Source organism: Maniola hyperantus, chromosome 17, assembly GCF_902806685.2.
Source record: "Maniola hyperantus chromosome 17, iAphHyp1.2, whole genome shotgun sequence".
NCBI lineage: Eukaryota > Metazoa > Arthropoda > Insecta > Lepidoptera > Nymphalidae > Maniola > Maniola hyperantus.
The window spans coordinates 2,713,109-2,731,472 of record NC_048552.1 but is presented as its reverse complement, the minus strand read 5'-3'; the positions used below and the strand labels follow the sequence as shown (position 1 = coordinate 2,731,472).

The 18,364-nt window shown below is 37.9% G+C and overlaps 2 protein-coding genes across 2 annotated transcripts; one reads left to right on the top strand and one right to left on the bottom strand.

The window, feature by feature from the left end:
* Positions 1-4,414: 4,414 nt before the first annotated feature.
* On the bottom strand, positions 4,415-7,763 carry LOC117990117 (uncharacterized). Its single transcript, XM_034977567.1, has 4 exons — positions 7,620-7,763; positions 6,881-7,041; positions 6,016-6,120; positions 4,415-4,529 (listed from the first exon to the last, which is right to left on the bottom strand). The coding sequence occupies exons 1-4, from the start codon at positions 7,761-7,763 to the stop codon at positions 4,415-4,417; spliced, it is 525 nt and encodes a 174-aa protein (XP_034833458.1).
* Positions 7,764-11,220: 3,457 nt separating this feature from the next.
* LOC117990226 (uncharacterized) lies at positions 11,221-18,066 on the top strand. The gene is made up of 5 exons (XM_034977688.1): positions 11,221-11,362; positions 12,062-12,266; positions 14,057-14,254; positions 15,011-15,121; positions 17,949-18,066. Exons 1-5 carry the CDS (start codon positions 11,221-11,223, stop codon positions 18,064-18,066), a joined length of 774 nt encoding a protein of 257 aa, XP_034833579.1.
* The last annotated feature ends 298 nt before the right edge of the window (positions 18,067-18,364 follow it).

The window sequence follows — 18,364 nt, the reverse complement described above, 5'->3', positions numbered from 1 at the left end:
CGCAGCCAACGTTCTGGGCAACCTGCCTCGTTACGGTAGTTCAGATAATATTTTTGAATTGTAATTTTAATATTTAATTGTCATAGGCTTAAATCATAAATTATAAAAACAAATAAAATAATAATATATATCAGATTTTTTTCTTCAGCTACTTTAATATAAATTAATAATAAAAATATCACCCTAAGATTCAATTCGAATCCATCACGATTTTGGCCGTGCGTTGATAAATCGATCAGTGAACTATCGGACGAGTCTTTTTCGGTGTATGTATAGATGTATGAAAGTAGACGTATTGCCTTGAGTCTGCACCCTGACTACATGATGGGTGCAAGGCTCGCTATAGGTTTTACGGGGGTGTATAATGTATATGCAATGCTTAGCGTAGAAAATTTTATAGGGCTTGTACATGCATCCAATATCGATAAGACTCGAACATCAAGGGTAAATTGGTCTCTTGGAATATTCTAGCTATATTAAAGCTGTTAGCAGAGAGATTTAGGGAAATCGCTTTCCAAATGATATAGATTTTAGTATTGCTTTGCCTATCATTGCGTAGGATATTAACCATACTAATATTGTAAATGCGAAAGTGTGTCTGTCTGTCTGTATGCTAGCTTTTCACGGCCCATCCGTTCAACCGATTTTGCTGAAATTCATACTAGTACTATAAATGCACAAGTGTGTCTGTCTGTCTGTATACTAGCTTTTCACGGCCCATCCGTTCAACCGATTTTGCTGAAATTCATACTAGTACTATAAATGCACAAGTGTGTCTGTCTGTCTGATAGCCTTTCACGGTCATTTTGTACAGATATAGCTTGCAACACGGTAAAGAATCTTCTTTTTATCTTGGAAAATCAAAGGGTTTTTAAAAACCTAAATCGGCAATCGAACTAGTATTAGAATGTACTGGTATTATTAAAATGACACAGCTATTCTCTGACGAAGCTTATGCTTCATCAGAGAATAGCTATGTCATTTTAATATAATATGACCAAAGCGGTGTTCTAAAAATAGCTAAAAAATCAATAATACAGCATAAAGGATCCTTTTTCGGGTGGTACCATACATGATAGTTTGTTCCGGCGCTTCTTTTGCTTGAAGTGGGTTGGGTTTATGCTCAGGTGGAATAAGCGCCGGAATAACCAGCTCTTAGTATAAGATGTGATGTGTGGCACAGTATGCAAAATAAACGTCTTTTCTTTCTTTCATCGCTTTCCGGTGCGAGGTCGCCATTCCACCACCTTGGGACCCCAACATCTATCATACGCGGTGTAACCGCGGTGTCTACAGTACGGGGTAAAAAGTAATGTACATCAGCCTTTAGAATGACATTTCGGCTTTGTAGAGCGTTGTCTCTGTCACTCGTTCCAGTATGACGTTTTGTCGGTCTCAACGACAGGGACAAAGCCCTACAAATCTGTTATCTTCTTTTAAAGGTCGATGTACATCACTTTCGGCCGCGTACTGTAATGTTGGAGGTCTAATCGGGGGTCGGCGGTTCGATCCCGGGCACGCACCTCTAACTTTTCGGAGTTATGTGCGTTTTAATTAATTAAATATCACTTGCTTTAACGGTGAAGGAAAACATCGTGAGGAAACCTGCATGCCTGAGAGTTCTCCATAATGTTCTCAAAGGTGTGTTAAGTCTACCAATCCGCACATGGCCAGCGTGGTAGACTATGGCCAAACCCCTTCTCACTCTGAGAGGAGACCCGCGCTCTGTGGTGAGCCGGTGATGGGTTGATCATGATGATGATGACTGTAATTTGTATATAACTAACTAATAGTAACTAAATGCAACACTACCTAATGCCAGTATTTGACGGACGCTATCACGAGCCGCGTCCCGACGGGCGACTCAACAATTAGCGTGGGATTAACTGATTTCAATGCAATCGGAATTTATTAGGGAACATCCATTTTGTGGTATTGTCATTAGTTAGTTGGCCAAACTACTGGATTATATAGGGCTTCGCACTATTCCCTATTTGGCAATCTGTTTATTGGTGGTTTGGTTGATGTATTTTTTACCCGACTACGTCAAAGCCAAAAGGGTTATGATTTTGGCAGTCTTTATATGTATATTTGTATCTATGTGTGTTCCACTGAAGCTGCTAAGCTACTGGGCCGATTTTGATGAATGAGGTGTCAATTGAATACATTTCATACAAACAAAATCGTTTTGACGAATGTTACATCCAAAAAGTGGCGGTCTTTAAATTTTTTTTCTTATTGTATCCAGTGGGATGTCAAATGAAAGAAGAAAAAATACTGAGTTCATAAATATAAATATAGTATAAGTAGTATTAAATTATTATCCAGTTAATAATAATATTGTCCACTTCATCTATCCATCCATGCGTCTGGTCACAGCTCTTCCAAATATATAAAAAGAAAGGTGGCTGACTGACTGACTGACTAACTGACTGATCTATCAACGCACAGCCCAAACTACTGGGCGGATCGGGCTGAAATTTGGCATGCAGATAGCTATCATAACGTAGGCATCCGCTAAGAAAGGATTATTGAAAATTCAACCCCTAAGCGGGTGAAATAGGGGTTTGAAATTTATGTAGTCCACGCGGATGAAGTCGCGAGCATAAGCTAGTTTAAAAATAAAATATTACACCTGTAAAGTCGGAAGGCACGGTTATTTTTTTTTTTTTTTGCGAGCTTGTTGACATATACAATATTAAAAATGGTACAAGATCAAGAACTGGCTATCCTAGCTAGATTTTTAGATCTGTGTTAAGGATAGCCAAATAGGTTATAGAATCTGATTACCGCTATATTCAGTTTAAAAAAGTATTTTAGGGTCCCTCAACAAAAAAAACCTCTAGTGCAAGTGGGACCTCATTGAATACCTATTTTAAAATCAATATGAAGTTTCATGGACACTGTTTAGAAAAAATCTACTTTTTAAATTTCTAACAACCTGATAGGTAGTTACAACGAGGGAAAAAGTCACAACAAAAATAACTTTCCTCAAAGGTGCGTGAAGTCTACCAATCCGCACATGGCCAGCGTGGTAGACTATGGCCAAAACCCTTCTCACTCTGAGAAGTGGGTATAATAATTGGGTATTTTTCTACTTTTGAATTTGATAATTATATTATTACTTTATTATAAACTAGGATAAAAAAAATGACGTACGCTGAAAAATATTAAAATCCAACAAAAATTTACAAAGTTACAGGCATTTTCTTACCTTTCTCGCAAAACGAAAATTTGTATGACACCGCACGAAGCTACTATGGCATTAGTAAGGTGTGACGTCAAAATTCTATATCGCTATCTCTGTCTAATCAGAAATATTTAAATGCTTAGGTATAACTTTTTTGTTATTTGATCGATTTAATTAGTTTTTTCAGTTTACGTCGTTATTTTTATCCTAGTTTATAATAAAGTAAAACAAAAATTGGAGTCAAATACCCAATTGTTCCATCATAATCAAGGTATTCATTAAAGCTTTTTGTTTGAGCAAAAAGTCAAAATTGTATGAAAGGAAAATACATAAAAAAATGAAAAATATATGTAAAAAGTGTTTGAATAGATACATCTAACAAATGATTTGATTATAAAACAGTCAGACGTGTCTCGTTAGTGGAGGGAATTCACTAGAGGCCTTCATTAGTAAGTTTTCATAAAATTTTCGCGTTACCCTTTTTACATAATTATTTATATTTCTCTATGTAAATTATATTCATTATTAACAATATTCTTTTTTATTACTTTGTATATTATGTTCATCGTTATCAAAAAAAAGTTGAATTTTTTGTCTAATTTAACCTAATACCAAACCCTACCTAAACCTAGTACGTGGCCAAAAGTGATGATATTCTACCTGTTTTATTTTTATTTTTATTTATTTAATATATATAGCGAGCAAACGAGCAGGCGGGTCACCTGATTTCATGACTCAGCTACTGCATTCAAAAAAAAGCTCTTATCATTTTACGGTGGGTTCATCTCCTAAGTAACTTAATTATTAATTGTTTAGTTAAGTAGTTAGTTAAGTTCTTTTTATTTGTCTAGATATTTTGCAAATGCTGTGTACACATTTTATAGATACATTTATCAGCCTGTGTTTGTCTATAAGTGTCGTAGTTTGTGTTAAATTAATGTATTGTGTGTGTTCCTAATAAATAAAATAAAAATAAAATAAGTGATTACCACCGCCCATAAACATTTGCAGCACCAGAGGAACCGCTGATGCGTTGCCGGCCTTTTAGGAATTTGTTGGTCCGCCCCTTGAATAACCCCATGTTATAATCTAGTGGGAACACCGCCGAATCTGTTTCAGCGGATTACGCAAATTAAACTTTTGGTTCATTGGATATATTATGTAGGTTTTCCGTTGATTCAGAAAGAAGTAAATAAACAACATTGCGATGAATTTTCTTTATTTCTAAAGATCGGTGTAGGGGGCCACATCCAGCATGGAGAAAGGGCATCCGTTGATTGATAACTGACAGTCTTCCAATGTGTATTTATGCCATTTGTCCGTCGCCGATGAATGATTTCTGGAATAAGGAAGAATAGGATTTTACAGGACTAGCTTGTGCTCGCGACTTCGTCCGCGTGGACTACAAAATTTCAAACCCCTAATTCACCGCCTTAGAAGTTGAATTTTCAAAAATACTTTGTTAGCGGATGCCTACGTCATAGTAACTATCTGCATGCCAAATTTCAGCCCGTTCCGTCCAGTAGTTTGAGCTGTGCGTTGATAGATCAGTCAGTCAGTTGTATATTTAGATTTAGATAGAAGATCGATGTAACCAGAACGCTAGCAATAAATTAGCGTTATTATGATATTACCTAAACACAATCCAATACCAGTAAACAGTTGCTTTGTTTTGTACTTTTAGTGATTTAGAATTTTTCAAACCGGCAATGTATAGCGTGCAAAACTCGGGTCAATGCCCCGCCGATGACGCGGCATTGACTCCGAGTGATCTATTTTCCCAACGTTCGTTGACGCTAGAGCGTCAATCAGATGTTTTATTTGCAATTTATCGTAAACGTTTGCAAAATTATAGGATTTTTAAACGTTTTTTTTCGCGTTTTTTTGTGGTATCAGTAATCATCAGTAATATCAGCTGGCATCGTTTTTGCCAGTGTTTTGGTTACACCCTGTATTTTGAAAAATCCGGCGTTATTCTTTATCGAAATCACGAAGGAAAACACTGTGCAATATTTCAGCTTTCTAGGTCCAAGAATTTCTCTTGCCCACCCGCTTCTTCGCATTATCACATAGGTACAACCAAGTGAGATCGCAGTCAAGGACTAACTTGTAATCGACAAAACCGGCCAAGCGCGAGTCGGCGATTTAGTATTAACCAGCCATGTTCTGAGCCACCACATCGCTATCAAACAACCTAAGTACGATCTAAGTATCGGCAAAGCAGTAGAGCAGTAGGCATATTATAGATCTAGATAGTACACCCTACAGGTGTTGCCTTAATAACATGGCATGTTATTGCTAAAACACTGAACACACAAAAGCTGGAGTGGGAAGTTTATAAGTTACTAGCTTTTGCTCGCGACTTCGTCCACGTGAACGGCACAAATTTCGAACCCCTATTTCATCTCCTTAGGGGTTGAATTTTTAAAAAAATCCTTTCTTAGCGGATGCCTACGTCATAATAGCTATCTGCATGCCAAAATTCATCCAGTAGTTTAAGCTGTGCGTTGATAGATCAGTCAGTCAGGCAGTTAGTCACCTTTTCCTTTCATATAATATTTAGACTAGCTGCCCCGTCGAACTTCGTACCGCCTAACAGTTGATTCTTTGTCAGGATTTTTTTTAACTTTTTCTCTCCGTAAGAACCATCCTCGTACTTTAAGGAATATTATAAAAAAGAATTAACGAAATCGGTTCAGCTGTTCTCGAGATTTGCGATCAGCAACACATTTAGCAATTCATAAATAAAATAAGAGAAGCCAAAGTCAAAGGTTACAAGACAAGTTAATCAATTTGGAGTAGGTAATAGATAATGTACTACGTACCTGAATATTATTTTCAGAATTTTAAAGTATATGGATTGTGGTTGACTTATTTCCTCTATTTCACAAATAGCTCGGCGAATGCATTGGAAGCCATCTAAACCGTTTCTGTAAAATAAATAAAAAAAAAACATGTGTCTGTCTGTTAGCGAGAAACAAGTTGAGCTAAAAACTAGGAATGAGTTGATGAGCGAGTGTGTAGTTGAGATAGTTTTATCGCCGGGCTGAGAGTTTTTTTTAAATTTATAGACTAGCGCTGGCTGCAATCAGACCTGGTGGCATGTCGTAATGCAGCCTAAGATGGAGCGCGCTTGCCTAAAAGATGCCTATTCACTCTTGACTTGAAGGTACCTATATTATAATTGGAGGGGAAAACTGATGCTGGAAGGGTGTTCCAAATCTTAGCGGTTCGAATCAGAAATGAGGACGCAAATCCGCACGTATACGTATACTACTCGTGCGCAATAAGTCGGTGACGCCACAGACGCGTGGTTGTACTGTAGACAAAAATCGGAGCGCGTCGTCGTTGCGTGACGTAAGCAAGTAAGTAAGACTAAGGTGTTAAAAAAATGGCGTTGTCTACAGTACAACACGGGAGCTTGAGGGGAAGTTACAGGGGAAGCTGGCGGAGGGTTGCATTCCAGGCGAGTCTCAACTTATCGCGCACGAGTAGTACGTATCCGTGCAATTTAGACTACGTACGGGTGCAGACCTTGGTGATGCCTTGTGGTACGTAGGTATATATAAATCCGAGATTTTCTAAAAATCTAAATTCACGAATAGTTATGAATAAACAGTAAGTAAAAGGGCTCAAAAGAGCTAGGACCCAGAGTCGTTAAGCCAGTTGAAAAAAATATTGATGTAGTACCTGTCCAACAATATCTCCAAATTGTTATAAACAGCTCTTCGGCTCAGGTGTTTGTATGGACGGAAGGAGTCAGGAGGCTCGTCCCAGTTCATTCGGAACCCCAGAGCTTGGGCGAAGATCTGTGTGAACGGCACCATGTTCGCTTTGAAGTTTAACCGCACCTGCAACAGACTTATGTGTTTATATGTTACGAATACGCACGAAAAGTTGCAACCTTCCCAGTACGGTCCGTGACAGGTTGAGATGGCAATCGGGGTATGAGGCGGGGGGCCACCCCGCACACCCGCACGTCACCCGCGCTAACCGTGCACAAAGGAAACTCCAATACCATGCAGCTTTTGAAGAATTTTTTGGCTTTTGACGACCTTCCTGGCGCTGTAGTAAGCACTGTGGTCTTAATAGTGAGAGGCCCCGGGTTCAATTCCTGGCAGAGGTTTGAAATTTTATAATTTCTAAATTTCTGATCTGGCCTGGTGGAAGGCTTCGGCCGTGGCTAGTTACGGCTAAATCACGGCACGGCTTTGCCGCCAAGCGATTTAGCGTTCCAGTACGATGACGTGTAGAAACCAAGGAGGTTTAATAAAAACTGCCATACCTACCCCTTCCAGGTTAGCCCGCAGCCATCTTAGATTGCATCATCACTTACCATCAGGTGAGATTGCAGTCAAGGGCTAAGTTGTATTAAAAAAAATTCAGCATCAACCTAAATCTTTCACACAAATATGGAGCTTATACTTACGAAAAATCTCGAAATATTTTGGAAACTTAAATATCTTCTCGGTCTACTCAACTTTTGGGCTTGATTAGCCTCACCAAAGTCAATAAAAACAAAAACAACAAAACAAACATAACAAACTATAATCACTTCAAACGTCCTATTCATTGCGATAAAGTTAAAAACGTTTTAAAACAGAATTTTGTCTGAGATTCTCAATATAACGTCCTCCTTTTTTTAATGCGGAAAAATAACTATCAACTATTGTTTTGCTCTATTAATAATAAGAATTAATTTCAGATAGATAATTATCTCAAAACACTTCAAAACCAAATACTTATCAATTTGTTTAAGAGATCACTTCTAGTGAAAAACAATAATTTTGACAAAAATATTATTGGTAATGAACCTTTAGTTTTTATAATCTATTTTTTTTATTCTAAGTCCTAATAATTTATTTTGACACAATATAATAATGGTACATATAAAACATATCTGGTAATGAATCTTTAGTTTTAATCTATTTTTTTTATATTCTAAGTTCCAACACGGTCGTATGACTGAATTGTTCTACAAACTACTGAACTACTGGCACTGTAAGGAATTGGAACCATTACAAGATAACTAGGTAGATATTTGTTTGATCTGAATAAGTGCCTCTTCTAGTAATAGTAGTGTGTCTGTTTATAAAAAAACTTTTTTGGTTTCCTTTATTGGACCTTAGCTTATGCTCGCGACTTCGTCCGCGTGGACTACACTTTCAAACCCCTATTTTATCCCCTTGGCGTTGAATTTTCAAAAATCCTTAGAACGATGGCAGGCTAACCACGCTGGTTATACCTACTTAGTTAATTATTTATTCCATCTTAGACATCTCCGATAATAAATATCGATAAAAATTAATGCATCTTATGGTAGATGCATTAATTTTCATCAATTGAGAAGGTAAGTGGCAATGGGCAGGGCACAGAGTTCGAAAAACCGATATACCTATATGTTGGAGTCCCAAGGTGCTAGAATGGCGACCTCCGCGGAGTACGAAATATAAGAAAATACTTATAAAATATTTTCTACATCGTGGCGACGTCGCACCGACTAGCGCAGCGATAGAAGACCACCTTCCACTAGGTGGGCAGACGACATCAAACAGGTCGCAAGGAGCCGCTGGATTTAAGCGGTGCTTTAAACCTAAACCTAAGCATAGTAAACTGAAAGCAAAACAGCGTTAGCAGCTAGTATAAAGAATACTGAAATACGGTACAGATGACATACTTTTATTATTTACCTTGTCGTTATGATCATTTTGTGATTAGGGACCGTTACCACATGGTTACCGCCATCTTATTAGTTTTAAGCCTCCTTAAGGGCACCTTTCCAGTGAAGCGAGGAGGAGCGGGGATGTATACACTGTACAGTGTACACCAGTACCCTTCTACTATGGTACCGCAGGGCATCGCCAAGGTCTGCATCCGTACGTAGTCGAAATTCCCTCGGATACATACGAAGTGATTTGCCTCCTTATTTTTCTATTCCGAACCTGTAAGATTTGGAACATGGATTTTGGATTTTTCCCTCCAATTTATAATATACCTTCAAGTCGAGAGTGAATAGGCATCTTCTAGGCAAGCGCGCTCCATCTTAGGCTGCATCATCACTTGCCACCAGGTCTGATTGCTGTCAAGGTCTATAAATTAAAAAAAAGATCAGTCTATTAATGTAAATCATGTTTTGAATCAATGCCAACGGTCCGTTTTAATATCATTCTTTTCGTGTCCTCATCTACTCTGCAAACCTTTATCGATTCCTAATAGTTTTCGAGATATATTAATTTTTTAAATTTGAAATGTCTAGGTTAGTTTTACCGAAATCAGAGGATTTATAGAACTTGATTATTAAAAAAATGTAAACGATTGGTTTACAAATATAGACTAGGCAGATTACTTTAGTAAAGTTTTATAATCTTTAAAACTTCAAAGCGCGGACTTTGCTCAGACTTAAGTTTCAAAGACGTGATCTATAGATCTAAACCTTAGAAGATTGCAGGCAAAAGCTTGGCGTATTTAGTAAATTAGCAACGTTGACCTGGATCTTTACCTGGTAATTTAAGCTTAATTGCCCGATTTAACACTTTGCCCTGGCTATTAAATTTTACCACCTAATTAGGTATTAAAGGGTCCCCGGTTCTAATACCAGACAGTATAAAAAATTATGATGGATATTTGATTGGTTTTATAAATCGATCTCCGTAAGGTAAGTATTGTAACCATACATTTCAGACTCGATACATGCGAAAGTGTGTCTGTCTGTCTATGTTAGCTTTTCACGGCCTATCAGTTTAATTAATTTTGACGTAATTTTGTACTGAGATGAGAGATGAGATGAGAGCGTGCATTCCCGGGACGGATATAGGCGACTTTTGATCCTGGAAAATTAAAGAATTCCCACGGGATTCTTAAAAAAACCTAAATCTACGCCGATGATATTGCGGGCACCGGGTAGTTAGGTATACCTACCTACAGCAATTTTTGACCCATTTACCACAAAAATCAGTACTATTTTAAAGTTGTAAAAGTTCGTTGGTTAATTTTTTTGTGCCCGTCCCGTACCACGTTAAAATACTAGACCGATTTAGAAGGAACTTTTATAGTGAAGGCATAAGCAAAAACTACCTATTTTATATTTGATTTTGGTATTTTTTAAGGGGAGGCTGACGTCAGCTCACGACATGGTGCTTGAAAAATGAAGTCAGTAAAATGATGAGTGAATAAAGTGGGCTGATTTATTTTTAAATTTATTAGTTTTTTAATGCTTAACCTTAATTTTAAGTATCATATCAGGTCAAGTTGGATATACAGGCTGATATTTATATTTAATTTATAATTGTTGTAAAAGCGGTGATGGCCATAGTTGAGACATCGACTTCCTAGTCGGGGGTCCGGGGTTGGAACCTTTAACTTTTCGGAGTTAGACACGTTTGAGGCAGTTAAGTATAGGTATGCTTTAACAGTGAAGGAAAACATCGTGAGAAAAGTTACATGCCTGAGAGTTCTCCACTATTTTATCAAAGGTGCGTGAAGCCTGCCAATCCGCACTTAGCCAGAGTGCTACTAGTAGATTATGGTCAAATCCTAGTCATGGTCTACTATGCTGGCTAAGTGCGGATTGGTAGACTTCACACACTTGCGAATATTTAATGTCGAGAACATGAGTTCTCGACATTAAATATTCGCAACTAAGAAGTTATGCAGGTTTCTTCACGACGGTTTCCTTTATTATTATAGCAGGTGATATTTAATTGATTAAAACTTTAATTCCGAAGGTTAATACATATTAAAAATCATCACCATGTATAAATGTCGTAACGGTTTTGATATTTGACTGTCGTGATTAACATTTCATACTCTCTGCACGTTTGGGGATAAGCTAATATGCTTAGTGTTAGCCCAAATCCCCGAAAAGATAGACCTCGAAAAATACTGTTTTTTCAATAAATATTTCTGTAATTAATACATTATTTATGTTTTCGTTACACTAATAAGTTATTTGCATTGTTTAAAATTCAAAAATTACTTTTTTTTTAAAGTCTTTTTATTATTGATAAATTTTTTGTGTTTTCGTTACAAAAATGACTTATTTACATTATTTAAAATACTGGTGTCTTACACTTTTATTATGTCAAACGGTGTTAGCTAACTCTAATGGTACCACAATTTTATCACGAAGGAAAAGATTTATTATTTTCGCAGAAGGAAGTTCTTTTCAATTAGGTAAGTCAAAATTCAAAATTCAATTTTTTTTAAATAGGTAATAAATTTCTCTTTTTGATTGTCAGTTGTTAGATTTGTGACTTAAAACTAAAGCTACGAGGGTTCCTAACGCGCCCATATCAGCCCAGCATCATGCTCATATATTTTGACTCTACGGTTTTCTGCTTGACCTATCCAGCTGTGATTACAATAGGAGACATAATTTTGTGGGGAAGCACAGCGGTCTTGGCCTTCAAGCTGCCATAGAACCCATACTCCCCCTTCAACCACCTAGCCGACCCTCTTCACAGAAAATAGATACGGTTTTATATCAAACACATACATTTTTACTCTACAGTTTTCTGCTTGACCTATCCTGCTGTGATTACAATAGGAGACATAATTTTGTTGAGTAACACAGCCGCCTTGGCTTTCGAGCTGCCACAGAACCCATACTCCCCCTTCAACCACCTAGCCGACCCTCTTCACAGAAGAATAGAAACAGTTTTATATCATGCTCATATATTTTTACTCTACAGTTTGCTGCTTGCCCTATCCAGCTGTTATTACAATGGGAGACATAATTTTGTTGGGTAACACAGCCGCCTTGGCTTTCGAGCTGCCACAGAACCCATACTCCCCCTTCAACCACCTAGCCGACCCTCTTCACAGAAGAATAGAAACAGTTTTATATCATGCTCATATATTTTTACTCTACAGTTTTCTGCTTGACCTATCCAGCTGTGATTACAATAGGAGACATAATTTTGTGGGGTAACACAGCCGCCTTGGCCTTCGAGCTGCCACAGGACCCATACTCCCCCTTCAACCACAAAGCCGACCCTCTTCACAGAAGAATGGATACTAAGACGATCTATTTCACGGATTATAATGGGAAAATTATACACCAAGAACCTTATAAGAGGTAATTTATTTAACACAATCAAAATAGATTTTTGATTGTGTTAATCCATATCCATACTTCCATACTAATATTATAAATGCAAAAGTGTGTCTGTCTGTCTATCTGCTAGCTTTTCACGGCTCAACCGTTCAACCGATTTTGACGAAATTTGGTACAGACGTAGCTTGCAACCCGGGGAAGGACATAGACTACAAAAGACCTTATCCCGAAAAATTTAAAAGTTCCCACAGGATTTTTGAAAATCTAAATCCACGCGTACGAAATCGCGGGCGTCAGCTAGTAAAATAATAAAATAAATCAAAATCTTAGGAGATTTAGATTTATTTTATTATTTTTGAAAAATATTTGGTTGTCTTTTTTCTGGGCTAATCTTCGAAACGACTGAAACGATTTTGTTAGATTGCTATGCAAGGAGTGACGTACAGGTTAAGACACAATGAAGCCTTCTTCTTCTTATTTTGCTTTGTGGCTTTCAGTACCTAGTGCCGTGCAACAAATGAAGCCTTTATTGCTATTTAAATAATATTACTTATATTCATACATAATATTATTTTTAATATCTGTCCCGGCTATCCTCACGTGTTTAGTCGACGTTAGCCCGACTAGTTTCGAACCCATCCGGGGTCCTTTTTCAAGGGAGTCAAGGGAGTCACAATCGGGATGCGTGCTCGAACTGACTCCCTTGAAAAAGAACCCCGGATGGGTTCGAAACTAGTCGGGCTAACGTCGACTAAACACGTGAGTAAAGCCGGGACAGATATTATATATAATGAAAATCACTCACGATAGTTTAAACGCTAAATTTTTGTAAAAAAATATGTTTGCTCGTTGCCTATGTGTTCGTGCATTCATCTGATTAGTTGAAACTTTGTACAGTTAATGTTGGCACTTGAGTGAAAGGTAGTGCGCAAAATATCATCTACAATATACAATGCATGCTGAACATCAATTAATTACATAAAAATAAGGAAAGATATTATAATCTACAGATAAGAGAAAAATAAAATACTCAAAAGCGGTTTTATCACTGAACCCAGGTAAATAAGTATAGAAGTAAAGATTTAGATGTGAGCATTTGTAGAATGAAGCGTCTTTTAGCGTTGTGTGATCTGATTCAGATTTCTATACAAGCCAAGCAACATACAAAATAAATCTTTGCAGTAGATAGAAGTAGAAACGCTTGAATTTGCTACAAAAGTCTAAGTGTGTCTTCCACATCTCGAAAACGTTCATAAATTTCGTGTGTTGCATAATTCTAACGTACGAGTATGAACTTGATAGTTTTAAATTTCTAATTCGTCTATGCATATAATATTTAAACCAGCGCTCACAAGGGAAGCTTAAATAAAATATAAACCAGTAGTACAAAATAAAAGATATGAAAATGAAGATCTTTAGTTATAAATATTATACTTAGTTTTAATGTAAACTCACTTTGATGGTTTTTTTAGGTAGGTGTATACCTCTAATGAAAATGATTTAACATTAAAATATACTGTTTTACACTTTTCAATCAATAGTAATAAGATTTTAAAGAGCTAACGTCAACTTAAACTCGTAGTTTTTCTGAGAAGAAGCTCATAACAAAGCATTTTTAATATCACCATCTCACAAAATAATGTAACTATAGTTTTAAAGTTTACTAAAAAAGCCTGGAAATGAATTGCTTATACTACTTAGAGTAATTCTCAACATTTTTGTCATAGTCGAAATCTATGAACGTTTTCGAGATGTACAAACTCGTATTAGGGTTACAGGATTTAAAGATAAAAATCGTCGGTGTATTCCAGGAAGTTTATAGTAAATCCGGCGTTTGCGAAGCGTAGCGTGGACGGATATGTACCTCACGAATACAAAATAGATAGAAGAGAAATGCACGCCTCGAAACACACGCGCGAGTTTTTGAAAGGGGACCTTTTGGAAAACGTGGAGTTTCATAGACGCGGTCGAGCGACGCTGTATCGACACATAGAGGGACTTCTACAAGGGTTGGTTTTTTGGATATTTATCAAACTTTTACCGACATATGGATCCGAGACATGGTCGCTAACTATGGGCCTCATAAGAAAGCTCAGAGTCACTCAGCGGGCGATGGAGAGAGTTTCTCAAGAGACCTATGTCCAGCAGTGGACGTCTATTGGTTGATGATGATGATGATGATGATCAAACTACCTATTTTTATCCACGTTTTATTTTACTATACACAAAGTGTGTATACTATTAGTATTAGTCCCACAAATTGCTATTGCGCTGGAACCATATCTCGAAATGACGTCATTTGACGTATATTTAAGTAAAAATGTACCATCAGCTCGAAACTTCAGTCTAGTGCTGACGTCACTAAAATGGCGGCCATGCGCATTAGCAATTTGCGGGACTTTTAGTAGTAGGCTGTTACGGAAATCCGCATACGCACCCTATTAATAACCCTTACTAATCCACACTTAAATAATAATATGAAAATGCATCTGCTTTTCTCTAACCTCTTTGCACATCTCTGTGCATCCATGTTTAAGATTGAAATAAGGTACATATTATCCCGAGAAATAAAATACCAAAATTCAAAATGTAAAAACCTACATCTCACTGTTTTTAGAATTCCGTACCTCAAAAGGAAAAAAGGAACCCCTGTAGGATCACTTTGTTGTCTGTCTTTCTGTCCGTCTGTCCGTCTATCCGTCTGTCTGTCTGTCGTGGCAGTCAAGAAAAAATATGGGATCCCGTTGACCTAGATTTTGTTTCAGTCTTGGTGCCGATGGAAAAACGTGCCTGTTAAAGATGCTATGCGAAATGGGACAATCCCATAATAATACTCAGGGTGCATTCCTTGAAGAAATTTTGAGAGCCGTATTCACGTAAGTTTACCTTTACCTTTTACAGACAGACACACTTTTGCAATTAAATTATTAGTATGGAATTATGGATATTAGGAATTTTCCAAAATTCCTCAGTGTTTGAAGTTGTGTTGTTGTCAAAGTCTTCGAACAGTGCGTGTTGCCAGTGATGACATAATTATATGGATCCGTCATCCGAGACATGGTCGCTAACTATGGGCCTCATAAGAAAGTCATTCAGCGGTCGATGGAGAAAGCTATGCTTGGAGTTTCTCTACGTGATCAAATTAGAAATGAGGAGATCCATAGGAGAACTAGAGTAACCGACATAGCTCAACGGGTTGCGAAGCTGAAGTGGCAATGGGCAGGGCACATAGTTCGTACAACCGATAGACGTTGGGGTCCCAAGGTGCTGGAATGGCGACCTCGCACCGGAAGACGCAGCGTTGGAAGACCCCCACTAGGTGGACGGACGACATCAGACGAGTCGCAGGGAGCCGCTGGATCCAGCCGGCGGCGCAAGACCGTGGCGTGTGGAAGTCCCTACAAGAGACCTATGTCCAGCTGTGGATGTCTATTGGTTGATGATGATGATGATGATGATGATGATGATGGATATTAGAATGGATATAGATTTTTCTTGCATATTTCTTTAGTCAAGTAAATTGTAAATTAACATGGAGTGTATGCAAACATAATCAAAACCGACAGTTGCAGTTTGAACAGGGGATGAATATCTAAGCGCTGGGTAATTTGCTCGCCGACTCCAGGTTAACTCGCTTAACAGTTAACCTACTGGTTCGTTTAAATATTTAACCTACATCGGTAGGTTTCGCTTAAATGAATAACTTTGGATGACTAAATTAAGCGGAATTTACCTATTCCGATTATTGTACAGTACTAGTCGGCATATCTATCTGCCAGTCCGCACTTGGCCAGCGTGGTAGATTATGGCCAAGCCCTTCTCATACTGAGAGGAGACGTATTCTCAGTAGTGTTGATTTCTACACGGCCTCGTATCGGAACGCTAAATCGCTTGGCGGTACGGTTTTGCCGGTAGAGTGGTGACTGGCCACAGCCGCAGCCTCCCACCAGTGTTGATAATTCTAGAAATTATAAAAGTTGTGTTTAAAGGCGTGTGAAGTTTACTAATCTGCACTTGGCTAGCGTGGTGGACTATAACCTCCCTTCTAATTCTAAGACGATAGCAGTTGCCAATAGAGGGCCAGCAATGGGTTGAGATGACGGTGACAACTAAATTTTGGACGAGACTGATTTAATTTAAATTAGCTCATGCTCGCGACTTTGTCCGCGTGGACTATACAAATTTCAAACTCCTATTTCACCCCCTTAGGCGTTGAATTTTCAAAAATCCTTTCTTATCTGCATGCCAAATTTCAGTCCGATCTGTCCAGTAGTTTGAGCTGTGAGTTGATAGATCAGTCAGTCAGTCAGTCACGTTTCCCTTTTATATATTTAGATTTACAGCTGGGAGTTCCTCAGCAGTACAATTATACAGTAGTCTTAAGTTTAAGACTTAATCAAGGGCTAGATGGTACTCTATTGTATTACTCGAGCCGTCTAGTCCGTACTTATTTGCATCCAATTTGCGCCAGCCATCCTTTGCAAATAGATATTCGTTCTTACTACGTTTATCTATATTTGAATAATTTGAATTTACTTCTAATAAATTAAGTAGAGAATCTCCCTATTATAATAGGGAGATTCTCTACTTAATTTATTAGGAAACCCAATAATAAATTGTTTATATCTTTGCATTAACAACTACCTAATAAAATAAAATATACGCAGATTTTTTCTTCTCTGAACGTACCCTTTATTATTTGTGCTGGTCAACAAGTAATTTTTGATGTAGTGAATGTGAAAGATTGCACGAAATCCAGAATTAGATAATAGTTTTTTGATATTTTAGGCAATAAGAAACAAACTATCAATAAAATGCAAAACGTTGTCTTACATTCTAATAAAATAGAAAATTTCCTACAATATAGTATAAATAAGTTTTTAAGTAAATGCAGGGATTTACAACATTTAAGGGGTCAAAAATGCTCAAAAATGGGTTAAAAGCTCTTAGGGCTTAACACACTCTTAAGTAAACTAACGTGATATTAGAGTTGGCGTTTAAATCTGTAGAAGATTTCACGACTTCGTCCGCGTGGATTTAGGTTTTTAAAAATCCCGTGGGAACCCATCAATTTTCCGGGATAAAAAGTATGTGCCTATGTCCTTCCCCGGGATGTAAGCTAACTTTGTACCAAATTTCATCAAAGTCGGCTGAACTGTTGGGCCGTGAAAAGCTAGCAGACAGACAGACAAACAGACTTTCGCATTTATAATATTAGTATGGATCAATCAATCAATCAGCCTGTTTGCGTCCACTGCTGGACATAGGCCTTCCCAAGAGCGCGCCACCACACACGATCCTGCGCCTTCCTCATCCACCCACTTCCCGCTACTTTCTTATGTTCGTCAGTCCAGGGGGTTGGTGGTCGTCCCACACTGCGCTTGCTGATACGCGGTCTCCACTCCAGAACACGTCTACCCCAGCGGCTATCGGTTCTGCGGCAGACGTGGCCTGCACACTTCAGCTGGCTAATTCGTTGAGCTACGTCGGTCACTCTGGTTCTCCTACGGATTTCCTCGTTACAGGTTTTGTCCCTCAGAGAGACACCCAACATAGCCCGTTCCATAGCACACTGAACGACTTTGAACTAGTGGAAAAAGTGGTAAAAATTCCATAGAAAATTGATTTTGTAAGGAATTTGCTCATTGCCGACCCACTACTGTGCTGGGTTGAGATAATCTTCTAACAGACCATTTTTCACAGGTTACCAAAATCTTCTAGAGCAGATGACGTCGATGAAGACTACGACGCAGCACATTCAGCACAGGGCTCCTGCAAAGATCTGTATCCATGTAGTGGGAAACCTGACAGTAAATTATAATTAGAAGAGTATTGCACCTCTTGTGAAAAATTCTACTGGCATTTTCTCTCAGCCAAATGCACATAATACATGTACATACATACTTCTAGCAGACTATAGATCGATCCGTAAGTCCGAAATTTGGCCAAAATAGTACATACAGGGTACCAGAACGCTAGCAAAAACGAAAACAGGTGATACTACTGATGATTAATGACATGATGACACAAAAAATGCGAAATAAAATCTAAAAAAGAAACCGTTTTTATAAAAGTTCACGATAAAACATCTAACTCACGCTAAAAATCAACGAACTTTG